Source organism: Antennarius striatus, chromosome 9, assembly GCF_040054535.1.
Source record: "Antennarius striatus isolate MH-2024 chromosome 9, ASM4005453v1, whole genome shotgun sequence".
Taxonomy (NCBI): Eukaryota; Metazoa; Chordata; class Actinopteri; order Lophiiformes; family Antennariidae; genus Antennarius; species Antennarius striatus.
The window spans coordinates 14,052,345-14,067,097 of record NC_090784.1 but is presented as its reverse complement, the minus strand read 5'-3'; the positions used below and the strand labels follow the sequence as shown (position 1 = coordinate 14,067,097).

Sequence of the window (14,753 nt, the reverse complement as noted above, 5' to 3'; positions counted from 1 at the left end):
TTTAACATATTTTAAGCCCTGTTGCTATGGTAACTGATGCTGGGATTCTGATCAAACACACTAAGCCTAAATTGGTGCTTTAAAAAGTTGCTGTAACTGACCTGAAGGAATACAGATGATGTAACCTCTAGAGTGTTCTCATGCTTGATTTTAACTCCTAAGAAATAAAGATGACAACAATAAAATACAGAAAATCAGCTGTAAGACAACTTAGCAGACCAAACACTGTCCATCTATCCATTCTTGAAGATGAGACAAGACTCCTACAACTACTTTTCTGCTTGGTGGGTTATGGGTCAGCTGGAGCATGTCACAGCTGGCTACAGGCAAGAGGTGGGTACACCCTGAATGATACGCCAGCTTGTTGCAGATCCCACACTGTCCCTGTCAAATGACACTCTTACTGGCATCCTCTTGGAGGTTCAATACCACCTTGCAACCATTTCCAGGTACGTATAAGGAATTTTTTTTTTTTAAAGCAATGAAAGGTTTGAACTACCATAACTTATATTTATTCAGTTATACAAAACAGCCTAAGTCAGCAGTAAATCCATAGTTTTAATTTAAAGTTTGAATCTCTAACATTTGAGACACAAAGGAAGCAATTTTTAATGCAGAATAGCAATATAGAAACAATCTGCACAATTATCACCAACATGTACTTTTTATGTTAGAAGTAGATGAAAGGATATAATAATCAAAGTCTTTAACTGTTCCGGCCTTAATGCAATGCTCACCACATGAATTTCAACATATAACACCTAAGGTTGTACTACTTAACTCTGCTTATGCATTTGTATTTACGTATGTACAGATATCTTTGCTCCAGTTCATATCTTTGCAGGGCTGTTGAAATATTAGCTGGGTGTGTGTGTAATGGATTTCACCATAATGAAGAAAAAGATGTGGGACTAATCCGACAACAATCTGCTTAACTGAGTTTATAAAGAGAGAAGAACATGAATACTGTGTGTAGGATAAAAACTACTACTACCACACAGGTGAACGCGAAGGTTTCCTTACTTGTAACTCCATAGGATCTCAATTATTGTGATAATTGTTGGCTTAAATCAAAAGATTTGATGTGATAAATTTTCTTGTATGTTAATTAGAGGAGCTGTAGATGTGATTTTGCTATAAGATGCTAGCTGTAGCTTTACACGCGACTGCACGTTCGCCACAATGAAGTGTTAGAATGTTATTTCAATTTCATTCAGGCTTGATTTTGTAGGGTCGAATATCATTTGAGATTAAATGTTGACCGTTCCTGTCCTTTGGCCTTGTTTGCTTTAAATTTGCCGAGCCGGACAAGATCCCCCCCCCAGAATGAAGAAAACACTGTCTGTATGCCCAGGAGTCAACATATATAATGAGCTTTGACATGTCAAATTGTCACAAAACCTCTGAAGGGTTGCTTAAAGAATGCGTTTCCCTTTGCAGGCAACCAGGTTCTACTATGTAGGAAGCCAAAAAGAAGCCCACAGTGAGCATGAACACAACTTAATTGGCAAGATGCTACAAATTGGATCTTAAATATACCATCCCTCTACTACACAGACCATTAACTTTTAGAGCGTCTTTTTTCAGGAAAAGAGCATCTCCATGTCTTTCCCTATCATAATGAAGTTCCACAGGAACATCAGCAAACGGGAGGGATCGACCCTCAACACGTTACTATGTCTTTAAAAACAAAACTATCTAGTTCAAGGATGTGTTTGGGTTTTCTGGATTAGATTCGATTGTTTGTCTGTCTCTTGTTTTCCGGGAGGAAACTGACACAATCTCCATGCCTCTTCAGAACAGTAAGTCTGAGATTATCGTCGTAAGGACGAAAAAGTCCAACTGCAAGGGTGCAAAAAGGTGAATCTCGGCCGTCCAGGAGGACAGGTAAGAAATTTAGTTTCTCAGAATGTTTGACGAGTTTCCCTGCAGGTAAGCTGCAAGTCACAACAAACACACACACACACACACACACACACACACACACACACACACACACACACAGCTCTATAATAGCAATATAGAAGCAGGAGTATGCATGATTACAGCCTTCTCCCTTCATCACTCCATCATCATCACTGTTTCTCTCTTGTCAGAGAGAAGAGAATAAGGGAACACATTTGTCTCCTATGCACTCAAGTTATGTAGATTTTTTTTCCCTCTGTTCATCTTAAATTTACAAAGAAATAGCTGAGAAAGAACAGACCCTCTTCCTGACTCTCACTCATTTCCATTCTCTCACACACACACAGCACATTGTTGCACAAAAATCATCAGGGAGATGTGTCAAGGTGAGCCAAGTGTGCACTAACTAAGTGAAACAATAAAGAAGGGAGACAGGTTTGCCAGTTTGAATGTAAGGAAATGTTTTGAGAGTGGAGAACAGGTAGAAGGTGTGGAGGCGAGAACCTCGTCCATCTGGCAGGTCAAGGATTGGGTTCTTCTCAAACACGCTTTACCTCACACTCCCCTGGTTTTTATCAACTCTCCTGACAGAATGCAATCTAAGTTGCACACAGACTGTGGCACTGCTCCAGTGCAGTTTTACTGCACTGTCGGGTTGGCTGTAAAGACTCATAATCAGTAATATGTTCGTAAAGTTTAGTGTAATTAAAACCCACTCCCCAAGATGATAAACTGCAGACTGTGAGATTACCTAAAATTAGGTGCTATTCTTATCCTCTAAACCACATGTAAGAGAAAATGTTCATGGTGTTCAGTGTGTTCAGGGATACATAAACAAAACTAAAGAGTCTGATTCAGCCATCATCATGACAGGATGTGATATTGTTCAAGAGTGAAAATAGTTACCTTCTTGGTTTGGGACTAATAATACTTGGTGTTGAGTGAAATAGGGAACAGGTCCAAAGTGACAAAACCTGAACAAGTCCAAGGGTTTCAACTTAAAGACACCATTATAATCAAATATGTTTTAAAAGAAATACACAGCTGAGTAAAATAAAGCAACATTTACCTGACTGGATTGTCAAGTACACATCTTTAAATGTGTGCTTGTGCAGTGTAGAATTCTAAATGTTCTGGCTTGAACGATTTATACGTAACTGATTTAATTTAGAAACAGCTTTAAACAATTTAATAAAATGTACAAATACTTCCAAAAGGTCATGGGTTGAAATATTTATGAACAGAAAATTTGAATATAGTACTTGAGAAACTGTACCGGTACATTGTAGTTAAGTATCTGCAGGATTAGGGTAAACATACACAGTGACCGGCCTATTTGAAAGGTGTTTTTGAAAGAATCAGCCAATAATGTCTGAAGTGTTTGATTTCTAAAGTAAAGTGCAGAACTCATACTGTACCTCCACCACTACCCAGCTAACAGACACTGGCCTGAACTGAAAAGATATTGCAAACTTAATTTATGCATACACCACACGGTATATCAGCATTATCATTGTATTTTAGTGTGTGTTACTTTTGGAAAAAAAATTGATCACCCATAAGTGTGATTTTTATGAAGAGTATAAACACTTTATGACCTATTTGCAATGATCAAATCCACAAGAACAGTTTGAAGTGGTTCGATGCAACAGATTTTCCCACATTCAACAAAAGATACAACTTTTAATGACGACTGCAGTCTAAATTAGTCCTCTGAATAGCATCCATCATAAGGTTACTGTACACTTTTGTGTGTAAGCTGAAGCTTGGATGTCTCTGGACACTTCTTAAAGACAACAATCCCAAGCAGATCTACAAACCAAACAGGGTTCAGGAAACTTCTCATGTTGTAGTATAGTCAGCAAAGGCAGTATTTGTATTATTTCGAGAGAAAAGCATTTGTAACATCTGTTGCACTCAACATTCAAAACGGTTCTTATTACATCCCGTGAAGCGGTGATGTATTGTAATTATCAGTGTTCGTGTGTTCGTCCGTCCGTCCACCAAATATCTTCACAACCGTTGCAGATAGAAAGATGAAATAAAAAACACATTACTCAGGCTGCAAAGGGGATGAAAAAGATGATGACCTTGACCTTGAAAAACTAGGTCAAAGTCAAATTTTCACTTTTTTACCTTTTCAGGTACACATCTCGGAACCCTGATGAGACATAATCACAAAACATAAAGCAACATTTTCAGGAAGTCAGAGGCACAAAAATGTGATGATGTCGCGGGATGTTGCAGTCTCTGACTGCCTTGTTTGATCTGTTATCGCAAGCAGCTGATAATATATTGTCTGATATAAAAAGGAGGTTGAATAATTTTGCTTCCAACTGTAAAACCAAAATGAAAACATATGAAACCTAAAGATAACAGATAACCGTTCTGTTGTCTTCTGTGTATTTATTGCCTAACGATTAATATATGAACAAGTGTGGTTTATTGGAGGAATAGATGTAATTAATCTGACAAATATCATGACAGGATCTGACAAACATTTAGCATTATTAACATTTTTTTGTAAAAAAACAAAACAAAACATGTTTGTACGTGTAAATCCTCACAAAAGATGTATTTAAGCAAACAAACGAACCATCTTGGATCCACGTGAACCTTTATATTTATCTATATATTTACCTCTACATTCAAAAAGCCACTTCTCCACGGAGCGTTACTGAAACCAGTGAAGAACTTCATGAGATGTTTCTGACAGATACACGGAGATGAGAACCACTCCAGTACTTATTTTTGCGCTGGCAAACAACCAAGTCTCTGGTCCTGCCTGTGAGTGCGTATACTTCTCAAATTAGTTGAGGATATAGTCGTAAATCTGATCTTAATGAATTGTTTCGGGAGTTGCAGCTTCCCCAGCAAATGTGTCTGCGCCTTGAAAGGAGCGGTGACGCACCAAGTCCGCTGTGCGCTCAGATGTGGTCTGTGCCTTGTGGTGTGTGTGTGTGTGTGTGTGTGTGTGTGTGTGTGTGTGTGTGTGTGTGTGTGTGTGTGTGTGTGTGTGTGTGTGTGTGTGTGTGTGTGTGTGTGTGTGTGTGTGTGTGACATCTTGTGCTGAGGGCGGGCGCGCAGCAGCGTAGTTTTTGGAGTCTGGACAGAAGTGGTGGTTTTCGGGTGTCAGGAGGAAGTCTGTCGCAGTGATCCGGTGACAGCTTGCGGATTCTACCCGGGATAAACCTACCTCAACTTACCTCACCTGCACGGGGACTCTCTCTCTCTCTCTCTCTCCCGCCCTCTTTCACCCATCTCTCTCTTTCTCTCCCCCTCTCTTTCCCGGTGCCCTCTCATTTTGGGGGGAACAGAGCGCAGCTGCTCTTTGAGGATGGAGCGTGTGTCGGACTATGTTTCCTTCTTTGGGGTGTTTGTCCTCTTGATGCTAAACGGAGTATGGAGTTTTAACATTCACTCAGAACATCCGACGCTTTACAGGGGTCCCGAAGGAAGTTATTTCGGTTATTCGGTGGACTTCTACCAAGCTTCCACCGACAGAAACACGTGAGTTTCAGCAACAGAAGGGCTGAAGTTTTTCCCGGGGTTCTGCAGGAGATCTGACATAGTGGAAGAGTAAATTTAATTGTGTAAATTTAGTAGAAATCGTTGAAATTTATGATTAATTAATTAATCATAAATTAATCAATTTCCCTGCGGGGATTATAATCAGTGTTTGTTTTTTTTTAAATGGGCAAAATAGACAAAAAAGAGACAAAAAATTGCCTGAAAAGAAACAAATGTTTCATTGAGCCAAATGATGACAGCACACTTTTTTTATAATATATTGCACACTTTCCTGCATGTCTTTCTCTTCCTCTTCTTTACTTCTCTCTCTCTCCAGGATCAGTGTGTTGGTGGGGGCTCCAAAGGCGAACACCTCACAGCCTGGCATTGTTGAGGCCGGGGCCGTCTATTATTGCCCCTGGCCTGGACTCCCCGACAGTTGCAGACAGATACCTTTTGACAACTCCAGTGAGTAACCTGAAGGCTTCTCTAGGTTTTTTGTTTGTGTGCATTGTTGTATTTATAACGTCACAGATATCAAAAGAATCATGGCAAACTTGGAGGCACAGGGTATAAATTTGTTTCTTAGCTTCCCATGGCAAATGAAAGAAAGAATAAACCAGAGATCCTCTGTCTGAGCGGAGGGTTTCAAAGCCACGGCGGTTGTTACTCTATGTGGAACTTCTGGAGGTTTGTAACGTGTGTCGAGAATGTGTGTTGTATGAAAAAGAAATTAGAAACATGGCTCTCATCAGCTTCAACCAACTAAGAAAGGTGGCTGTCTGTTTGTCTGGGGCAAGCCTACCTCATGTTGATTATGTTTTTCAATATATGGTATTGTGGGGTAAGTGTCCATTCAGCATTAGGGCATCTAATGACAGTAATGCACAGTTTTTCATCTAAGTGTCTGCTGAACAAGAGAGAGAACAAGTGGGAAAGGGAGTGTGGGGTGATGCGGGTGGGGGGTTCAAGGCTAAACCGTATGCACATGGGAATTTAGTTCCTCCTCGGAAGAAAGGGGGATTGGGTGAGGTCTGCTTTTTATTAGATCTTGAAAATTTATCCCTGTCTCTGTCTCTCTCCCCCGTCTCTCTCTCTCTCTCTCTCTCTCTCTCTCTCTCTCTCTCTCTCTCTCTCTCTCTCTCTCTCTCTCTCTCTCTCTCCTCTCTCTCTCTCTCTCTCTCTCTCTCTCTCTCTCTCTCTCTCTCTCTTTCTTTGATTTTGTGACAGCCAGAAAAAAAGACAGATGGAGAGAGACCTGAGCTTTTATTGCGTAGTTAACTTTGCTGTAGGTGTTTTTACCCTTTAGGACTTTAGGACTTGTGTCTCATCAAAATTAGAATCACGGTCCTTGTGGGTGAATAAGAGACAGGAAGTCATAATAGCTTAACACAGTGCTGCAAATGTGGAAGCATGAATGACACAACTGATAACTGATCAGCTGATTGAAGCGCAATCATTGCTCTTCCTGAACAAAATCAATTGTTCATGCCAGTGAGGCAAAAACTGCAGAACTGAGGAAAAGCTTCTTTGTGCCTCCTAAAGTTATTTATTGGCTACTTTTCACAGAGACACAAGTTTGTTCTAGTGTGAAGCACTTTTGAGAAAAGGTCAATTTCAAGTTTGGGGAGCTTGAGATTAGTTTAAATATAGAGGAAGAAATGCAAACACACTGTGTATGAGTCTGTTCAGCAGAATGAGTGTGTGTGTGGGGGGGGGGGGTTGATGTCAGTGACTAGGAGATATTTCTGGAGTTACAGCAGACTTTCTTGAAGGTATGAACCAGGAAAACACACACACACACACACACACACACACACACACACACACACACACACACACACACACACACACACACACACACATACACGAGTGCATGCACAGATGTTCCCCAGTTGATCTGATATGTGGTGCAGTGTGTGTGTGTGTGTGTGTGTGTGTGTGTGTGTGTGTGTGTGTCCATTGATCTTATGCAGATGTGTTAAGTCATGCCACTGCAGCAGGGGTTGAGAGGTGCTGACATAGTGATAGGCACATATTAGTGATAGCGTGATTAAATGAAACCGGTGACTGGGTCCTGCTTTCTTTTTAAACCGTCAAAACATCAAACACTTACAAAATCAAGGACAACACACACACCTTCATATGTTGAAACTGGTATTCTGTGTCTTTTCTTCACACTCGTCCAGACCTCTGAAGGGTGGGTGTCTATGTTTTGCTCTTCATTCACTACCTCCAACCACAATTTCCAAGCCTGTCGTGGAATTAACAAGAGTTAACCTTCAGCCTGTTTGTTCAGCCTCAAGGGCCATGGTGGGATTTATTATTTCATACAATGGTGATTTCTCTTTTTTGTTATTAAACCTGTTTTGTGAGAACCCTTGCAAACGTATTTTGCACATATATATGATTTACCATATATCACATAAATTCTTCAATTACTGTATTAAACTCATGTATTAAAATTCAGAGGTTGGGTTGGAATAAATGAAACCCGATAACAAACTCTGACAAGATAAAAATGTTTTCAACTTTAATAAGCAAATGAGCCACTTTACACCTGCTTTTATATATTTATTGGCTGCCGTTATGTGCTTATTTAAGTGTGTGTGCATGTGCTGAAGGAAAGTGTTTAATGGGGAGGGGTCTGCACTGCTGTAAAGAGACCCAGCTGCTCTTTAATGACATTGGAAAAAAATCCCCAACACATGCAAGCATACACTCACATCATATATGACACTTAATTGTGAGGCCGCTCAGAGTATGTACGTACAATCCTGTGCATGGGTATATGTGCATCTGTGTGTGTGTGTGTGTGTGTGTGTGTGTGTGTGTGTGTGTGTGTGTGTGTGTGTGTGTGTGTGTGTGTGTGTGTGTGTGTGTGTGTGTGTGTGTGTGTGTGTGTGTGTGTGTGTGTGTGTGTGTGTGTGTGTGTGTGTGTGTGTGTGTGTGGAGCTTCAGTGTTATTATGTTTTATAGGAAAAGTTTTAGCCGAAAATAAAAAAAACTCCAGCGTCCTGACAAATGTCTGTGTCTGGGGGGCAAATGGTGTTTTGATGTTTGTTATAGGCCTGTAAGATCTGGGACAAATGCTTTCCATCCACACAAACAGAGCTACAAGCGCGAATCCATATTGACCGCAGTTACTGTCAGTTTTTATTTGTACCGTTATTAAATGTTCCTCCCAATCTCATTTTTATTGCTCCTCTCCCTCTGCTCTCTGCCCTCTCTTTCCAGATAACAGAATGATAAAGGTAAACGGCACCAGGGAGCCTCTGGAGTTTAAGTCACACCAATGGTTTGGAGCATCAGTGAGAACACACAAAGGAAAAGTGGTGGTGAGTGCATGTGATATCAGCTACACTCTCCCTTGTTAAAGGCATATTCAGTCACCATTAAGACCAGTCTTTTTAAATGGGGCTTGATAACACTGTTATTTGTTGTGCAGGCATGCGCTCCTCTCTACCACTGGCGGACAGTGAAGCTGAGTGGGGAGAAGGATCCTGTGGGGACTTGTTATGTGGCTGTTCAGAATTTCAGTGCCTATGCAGAGTACTCACCCTGCAGGACCAGTAAGTCACCCCGCAGACCTTTCACCACCCACCACCCCCCTTTTACTTCCATGCCAACGTCTCTGCAGTATGAAAACCTGATAACAAGAGTGTTTTTCTTTCAATATACTATATCATCTCAGGTGAATGTGTCATAGTACATCAGATCGGTTAAATATTGGGCGGTGACTTTATAACACCATGTTCCAGTATATATTGTATTTATTCAAAACCATTTCTCATGTACACCTGATAATATATAGTCATGCAGCACTATACTGACGTATCTGCCTCCACGCTACTACAGTGCGCCCTCGTTACTTGCGTTTAATGCGTTCCAGGAACCACACGCAAATAACAAATTCCACGATATAGCACCGAACTATTTACCTTATTATTTATAGTAATTTAAATGTTTATGAACCCTCCACATACTGATATTAAACCACCTTCTATCTGTATTACCTTTTCCCATACTTTTATCGATTGTTTAAAGCACTTTTGTGGCTCACGTAAGTGCGCTGCGTTCTGAGACTCACAGAATGTAGCGCACATCTGGATGCTGTCAGCCAATAGAATGCTCGTACGGTATCACATGACTACAAACTTAAAATCTGCAATGAGGTGAAGTAGCACGCTTTGATGCACGTTTGCAACGAGGATTACTGTATAACGGTAAATATTATTTTGTTTATGACTGTATAGAGGTGTATTAAAATAATTACATTTATTTCTATTGTATTTGAGGGTGGTATCTTGACACTAAGCCAAAAGAAAACAAAAACTATGTCTTTCTCACATTGTTAAACTGACTCTGAAATGTCTTCAAGATTGCCACTTTGAACTAATATCCTGTGTCTCACCCAGTGAGACTCCCACAATCTCTTGCTTTTGTCATAAAGTTATAAATGGGTTTTGTGGGGCTTTCCTGCCCTCTCTCTCCTTAATCTCCAGTTTTTCTTTGTGTCTTTTCCTCTGCGACCCCTCTAACCCCGTACAGTGATATGAGGGAACAGTAAGTATGATAAGAAGAAATGAAGGCTATCAGGTGACACATCATTGCAACAGCAGACCAAACACAGCTCTAATCATCCATTCCATCATCCACTCTGCATAAAAATCCCCCTCTTCTCACCCATGCTCTCAGACTCTTAGATTCAAACTTGCACTGAAAGTTGGTTTATGACCTCCCTTTGATTTTCTTTTAACACTTCTCGCCAATCAAGTTGAAAACGATCACATTAAACTAATTTCTTCTCATGTGGGCATAGAGGGAGAGTTCTGAGTCCAGATATTTCTGTTGTGTGTCTAAAGTCTGGTTGTCGCTACGTCATGACTTGAGTCTTGCATCACTGAGACTCCAAGTATTGGTCACACTTTGTTCATGTACATGTGTGTAGTTGGGCGTCACTGAGCTTGACCTTAGGGCACCCCTGAAATGAAGAACGATTAATCTGAGCACAAGTTTTGCAGATTCATGCGTAGTGTGCACAGTCCAGCTTTTTTGTTTTATTCTAACAGGCTTCATTCTCTTCACATTTGGAGTTGTGTAATTGCTTCATCCGACAGAGTAACAAGTTTTTGCTGTATTGATTCAGAGCTTTTTACCAGAAAAAACTATTCTAAGATGCCTGTTCTCATTTTTGAATGACATACTTCACTGTGTGTGTGTGTGTGTGTGTGTGTGTGTGTGTGTGTGTGTGTGTGTGTGTGTGTGTGTGTGTGTGTGTGTGTGTGTGTGTGTGTGTGTGTGTGTGTGTGTGTGTGTCTGTGTGTCTGTGTGTCTGTGTGTGTCTGTGTCTGTGTGTGGTTTTTCAGATGATCCAGACCCAGAGGGACAGGGGTTCTGCCAGGCTGGCTTCAGTGTAGATTTCACCAAGGTAATGAACAATCACTCATTGGTCACCCTGGCAACCTCTTGTACACATCTGTCTCTGTCCTCTGTCTAAGTACAAACAGAGAGGTCTCTTCACACACGTGACTCCCTTCCAAGATTTATGGACACAAAGATGAGAACATACTCGTCCCCAGAGGAGCCTCCGCTCCTGGTGTGACCCATCGTCTCTTAACACAATAGACCAAACACAAATACACATTCCTTCACTGTATAGTCAAAGTGAACTGTGACCTTTGTCTCGTGGTCCACCTCTACCCTCCTGTACAGGAAGCTGTCATTCTCTGCAGGACAGTAACAGATTTGACGGCAGGAGTCATATGAGCGCACAGCTCCAAATGTTATACACTGATGTAGCCTCAAACGAGCCTGTGTCACACTGACAAATTTGTGTCACATGACCATGAATAACTCATTGTGTTTATTCCAGGAAGGAATGCTGGTGGTAGGAGGACCTGGAAGCTTTTACTGGCAAGGTAAAGAAATGTGCAGACCTGTGTTTGCTCTCTCTCTTGCAGTGATTTCATACATGGGAAAGTGTTTAATGTGAGAATGGAGATGAGTTTAGCAGCAGCAGCCCACACAAACCATCAGCTTCATTACAACAGTCTTACATAAAAGAAGGTGGAAAGAAATGCTTCGTTCTCTTTCTTGGCCTGCTTTCCTTGACTATTCCCTCCTTCATTCTTACTTACCCTTCCTTCTCTGTCAAAGAACAGGAAGTGGGTGTTTGGGCTCTGTAATGAGCTGATCGGGGGGTAATGGGGTGTAGGGGAACAGCCCCTCTGCCCTGTGATAAAGCGCAGAGACGTTTAGAAAAGGATTGAGGGGAGAGGGAAAGGCTGAGAGGTCTAGAAGGACAGGGGAAAGGTGGATTAGATTTAAAGTTTGAGAGCAGGGAGGACAGCAGAATTGCTAAGAAGATGATGGAAAGAAGTTGCAGTGAAGGGGGGGCAAGATGAACACAGAGGGGGTCAGCCAGACAGAGAAAAAGAAGAAGAAAGAAGGGTCCTCTTTTGGATTAAAGCAGTTCTGAGGTCAGCCAGCCTACGAGCCTGAGCAGAGATATGAAGTGTGTGAATGGCTGTAGACACAACTGGAGTCCATCAGAGCATAGCTGATGAAGTGTATCACCGCTCCCCCAGCTCCAGGTGTCTGAGGGTATGTGTGTGATATCTAGATTTAGAGGACTTGTGCAGCTGGAGACAGTCACTGATCAGTTACACAAACTAATTTCCCTGGCTTTTTTTTTGTGACCACCGATCTGTCAGAGCACTTCATTTGTTTGGAGGAGAGAGACACAACTAGTGTGTGTGTTTATAGAAGGACGCCAGGAAAATGGAGCAGAGTGGTTCAGTGATGTATATTTCAAAACTGCTGCACAAATTTATGTGATTTGTGCTCATTGTTCAGCATCGCTTCTGTTGCTACATAAATAATGGATGTGCCAGCATATTAAGCCACACCAGACTTCTCAGACAGCTTAATGGACCGCTCCTCTCAACCAGCCGTGCCCTCAGTGTGGCAAGGCTGGCTGCCTCCAGTTAAAGCACTTCCTCTGAATATTAATAAAAGCACTCAGCCTGGATTTTATGGCCTCTGGTATACTACGATTATCATCAGCTGGAGTCATCATCAGAAAAATACTTTTTTTATATCTCGTCTTGTCGTGTCTGGGAGTAAAGGACATTTCAAATTAGCAGCACTGACTTATGCATCTATGTGAGCAGAGAACGCCATTAATCAGATGAAGTTTAATAATGAGTTTATACACTGATGTTATTCTGGGAGATGGACTTATAATGCAGAAGAAGAAGGATGGTGGAAAAGAAGTTGGGGGGTGGGGGGTTAAAAGTACATTTCCCTCTCTGTCAGTACTTACACACACATTAGTCAAGATTTATGAGGGTTCAGGGCAGCTGTAGATAAAACCATTTGTTTGTCTGACCTCTTGTTCAACAGCAGAGGAAAGGTGCTGTTTGTGCTCGCTCACCTATAATTCAGGAACCTTGCTGTGGAGAGGACCGGAGATTTCTGGAGGGTTTTCAAAGGAACGCTGGAGTAGAGCTGTTCCTCTTCCAACGATGCATTTTAGCTGTCCTGCAGACATGGATGTGATGTTTGTGTGAGCGTGTGTGTGTGTTTGTGTGTGTGTGCAGGTCAGGTAATGACAGCAGGGATCGCTGAAATACTTAATGGCTACTCTCTGAAGGCAGTACTCAGAAAGGTCCCAGGAGAGAAACACACCAGAGCCGCTGAGGACACACACGATGACAGCTATCTAGGTAACAGCAAACAGACACACACAAACAACCCTGTTGATCTAAATAGTAACCATGCATTGCTTTACATACATCCTTTACAGCTTGCATTAAGCTCTATGCTAATTCCCCCCACATGATGTCGACCCGTTTCTCTCTCTAGGCTACTCTGTGGCTGTTGGAGAATTTACAGGAGACTCCGAACAAGGTGAGAAGGAACACTTTACTTCAGTCTCTCACCGATATCAGCCATTACAATCAAACATGGTCTTAACAATCAATTGCTGGATGCCAGGAGCACTCTGGGTGTTAAAGTGTGAGCCGTATGGAGTGAAGCTATGAGAGCATCTTGGCCTGAAAGTAGAGGCAGGAATGAGAAATGTCTCTCTAGGTCTGGGTCGCGACCCTGAGGGGACAGGACCTCAGAAACCACTGATAAAGAGATTTCCTCTCCTTTATGTGGACTGATTAGGATGATTAGTGACAGATTCTGAAAACCTCTTCAGATATGGAGAAGGTCCTGAGACTCTTCTGGACTTCAAATATTAGGTGGAAAGAAATACAGTCATGCCACATAGCATCATTTTATTAAAAGATGTTCAGGTGTTGGGAAGGGTCCTTGAGTTCTTTGTTAAACCGTTCCAGTTAAACATTATGTTATAAAGTGCTTATCGTTTAATTGTTCTTAGTCAGTCTCTGGCTTCTCGCCATCAGTGAAACACTTTGACTGCTTTCTGTTTTCCAGCTACAGGTACTGCTGATGTTTATTCCCATGCATTCACTTTGTCAGTAAATTAAACTCACTTGCTATTTCAATGTAAAAGCTCAGCTTATTTGTTAAATGAACTGTTTCCAACCACAGTCGTGACACATTGATTCCTGAACAATGTTTTATTACTTTATCCCCAAACACACGCTTCCCCAATGCCTCCTCAGCCTCACACACATAATTTCCTGTCTCTCAGAGCCTCTTTGCTAATCACCATTTAGTGGGATCTTTACGGGACAACCCGTTTACATACCCCCGTAGAAACCCCGCAGAGGCCTTGACTCCCCTCCAGCGCAACACATGTCGGAGAGTCTGTAGTGAGCCTTAAGAGGTCGCACATGCCAGTTGATGGTTGTGTTGTGGTATTAAACTGGTTGTGGTCTTGTTCTCCCCGAACCCGACTGGAAAACTGGTCACAACTGCTAGTTTTAGGAAAGACGGCGCTGGGAAGTGCTGGGTTATAGGCTCGTGGTTTCAATTTTTTTGGGTGGAGTATCTTCTCTCTCTGTTGGGTTGTTCATATGGGTCCCTTTAAGTTGACAGCACTATACTCATCAGTCAGTACTCAATCTGAGCATTAGCATCCAATCTTTCATTCAGTTCTCAGTGGCACTCAGCCTTTCAGATAGTGGAGGATGGGTAGTTATTGTAGGATGAGGGGTTAAACCCTTCTTAAAGAATAAACCACAATTCACACAAAGTGGTACACATTCTTACACTCTGTTCGTTAAATGTTTATTAATCTCCCTCCTTACTTACACAAGTCCAGCATCTATGAAGAAACAATGCAGAGGAGCATCCACCCTTAGGCAGGATCTGCTTCAGGTTTCTGACTGTTAAAAGACAGTTTTTTCCATCAACGC

General features: G+C 41.7%; 1 protein-coding gene across 1 annotated transcript in view; it reads left to right on the top strand.

The window, feature by feature from the left end:
• Positions 1-5,023: 5,023 nt before the first annotated feature.
• Positions 5,024-14,753, top strand: part of itga8 (integrin, alpha 8) — a 38,954-nt gene continuing 29,224 nt past the window's right edge. Inside the window, exons 1-8 of the mRNA XM_068322780.1 lie at positions 5,024-5,415; positions 5,753-5,883; positions 8,653-8,753; positions 8,864-8,987; positions 10,785-10,846; positions 11,291-11,336; positions 13,020-13,145; positions 13,285-13,329. Coding sequence (XP_068178881.1) covers positions 5,243-5,415; positions 5,753-5,883; positions 8,653-8,753; positions 8,864-8,987; positions 10,785-10,846; positions 11,291-11,336; positions 13,020-13,145; positions 13,285-13,329 — 808 coding nt within the window. The 5' untranslated portion in view covers positions 5,024-5,242. The remainder of the gene's footprint in view (positions 5,416-5,752; positions 5,884-8,652; positions 8,754-8,863; positions 8,988-10,784; positions 10,847-11,290; positions 11,337-13,019; positions 13,146-13,284; positions 13,330-14,753) is intronic.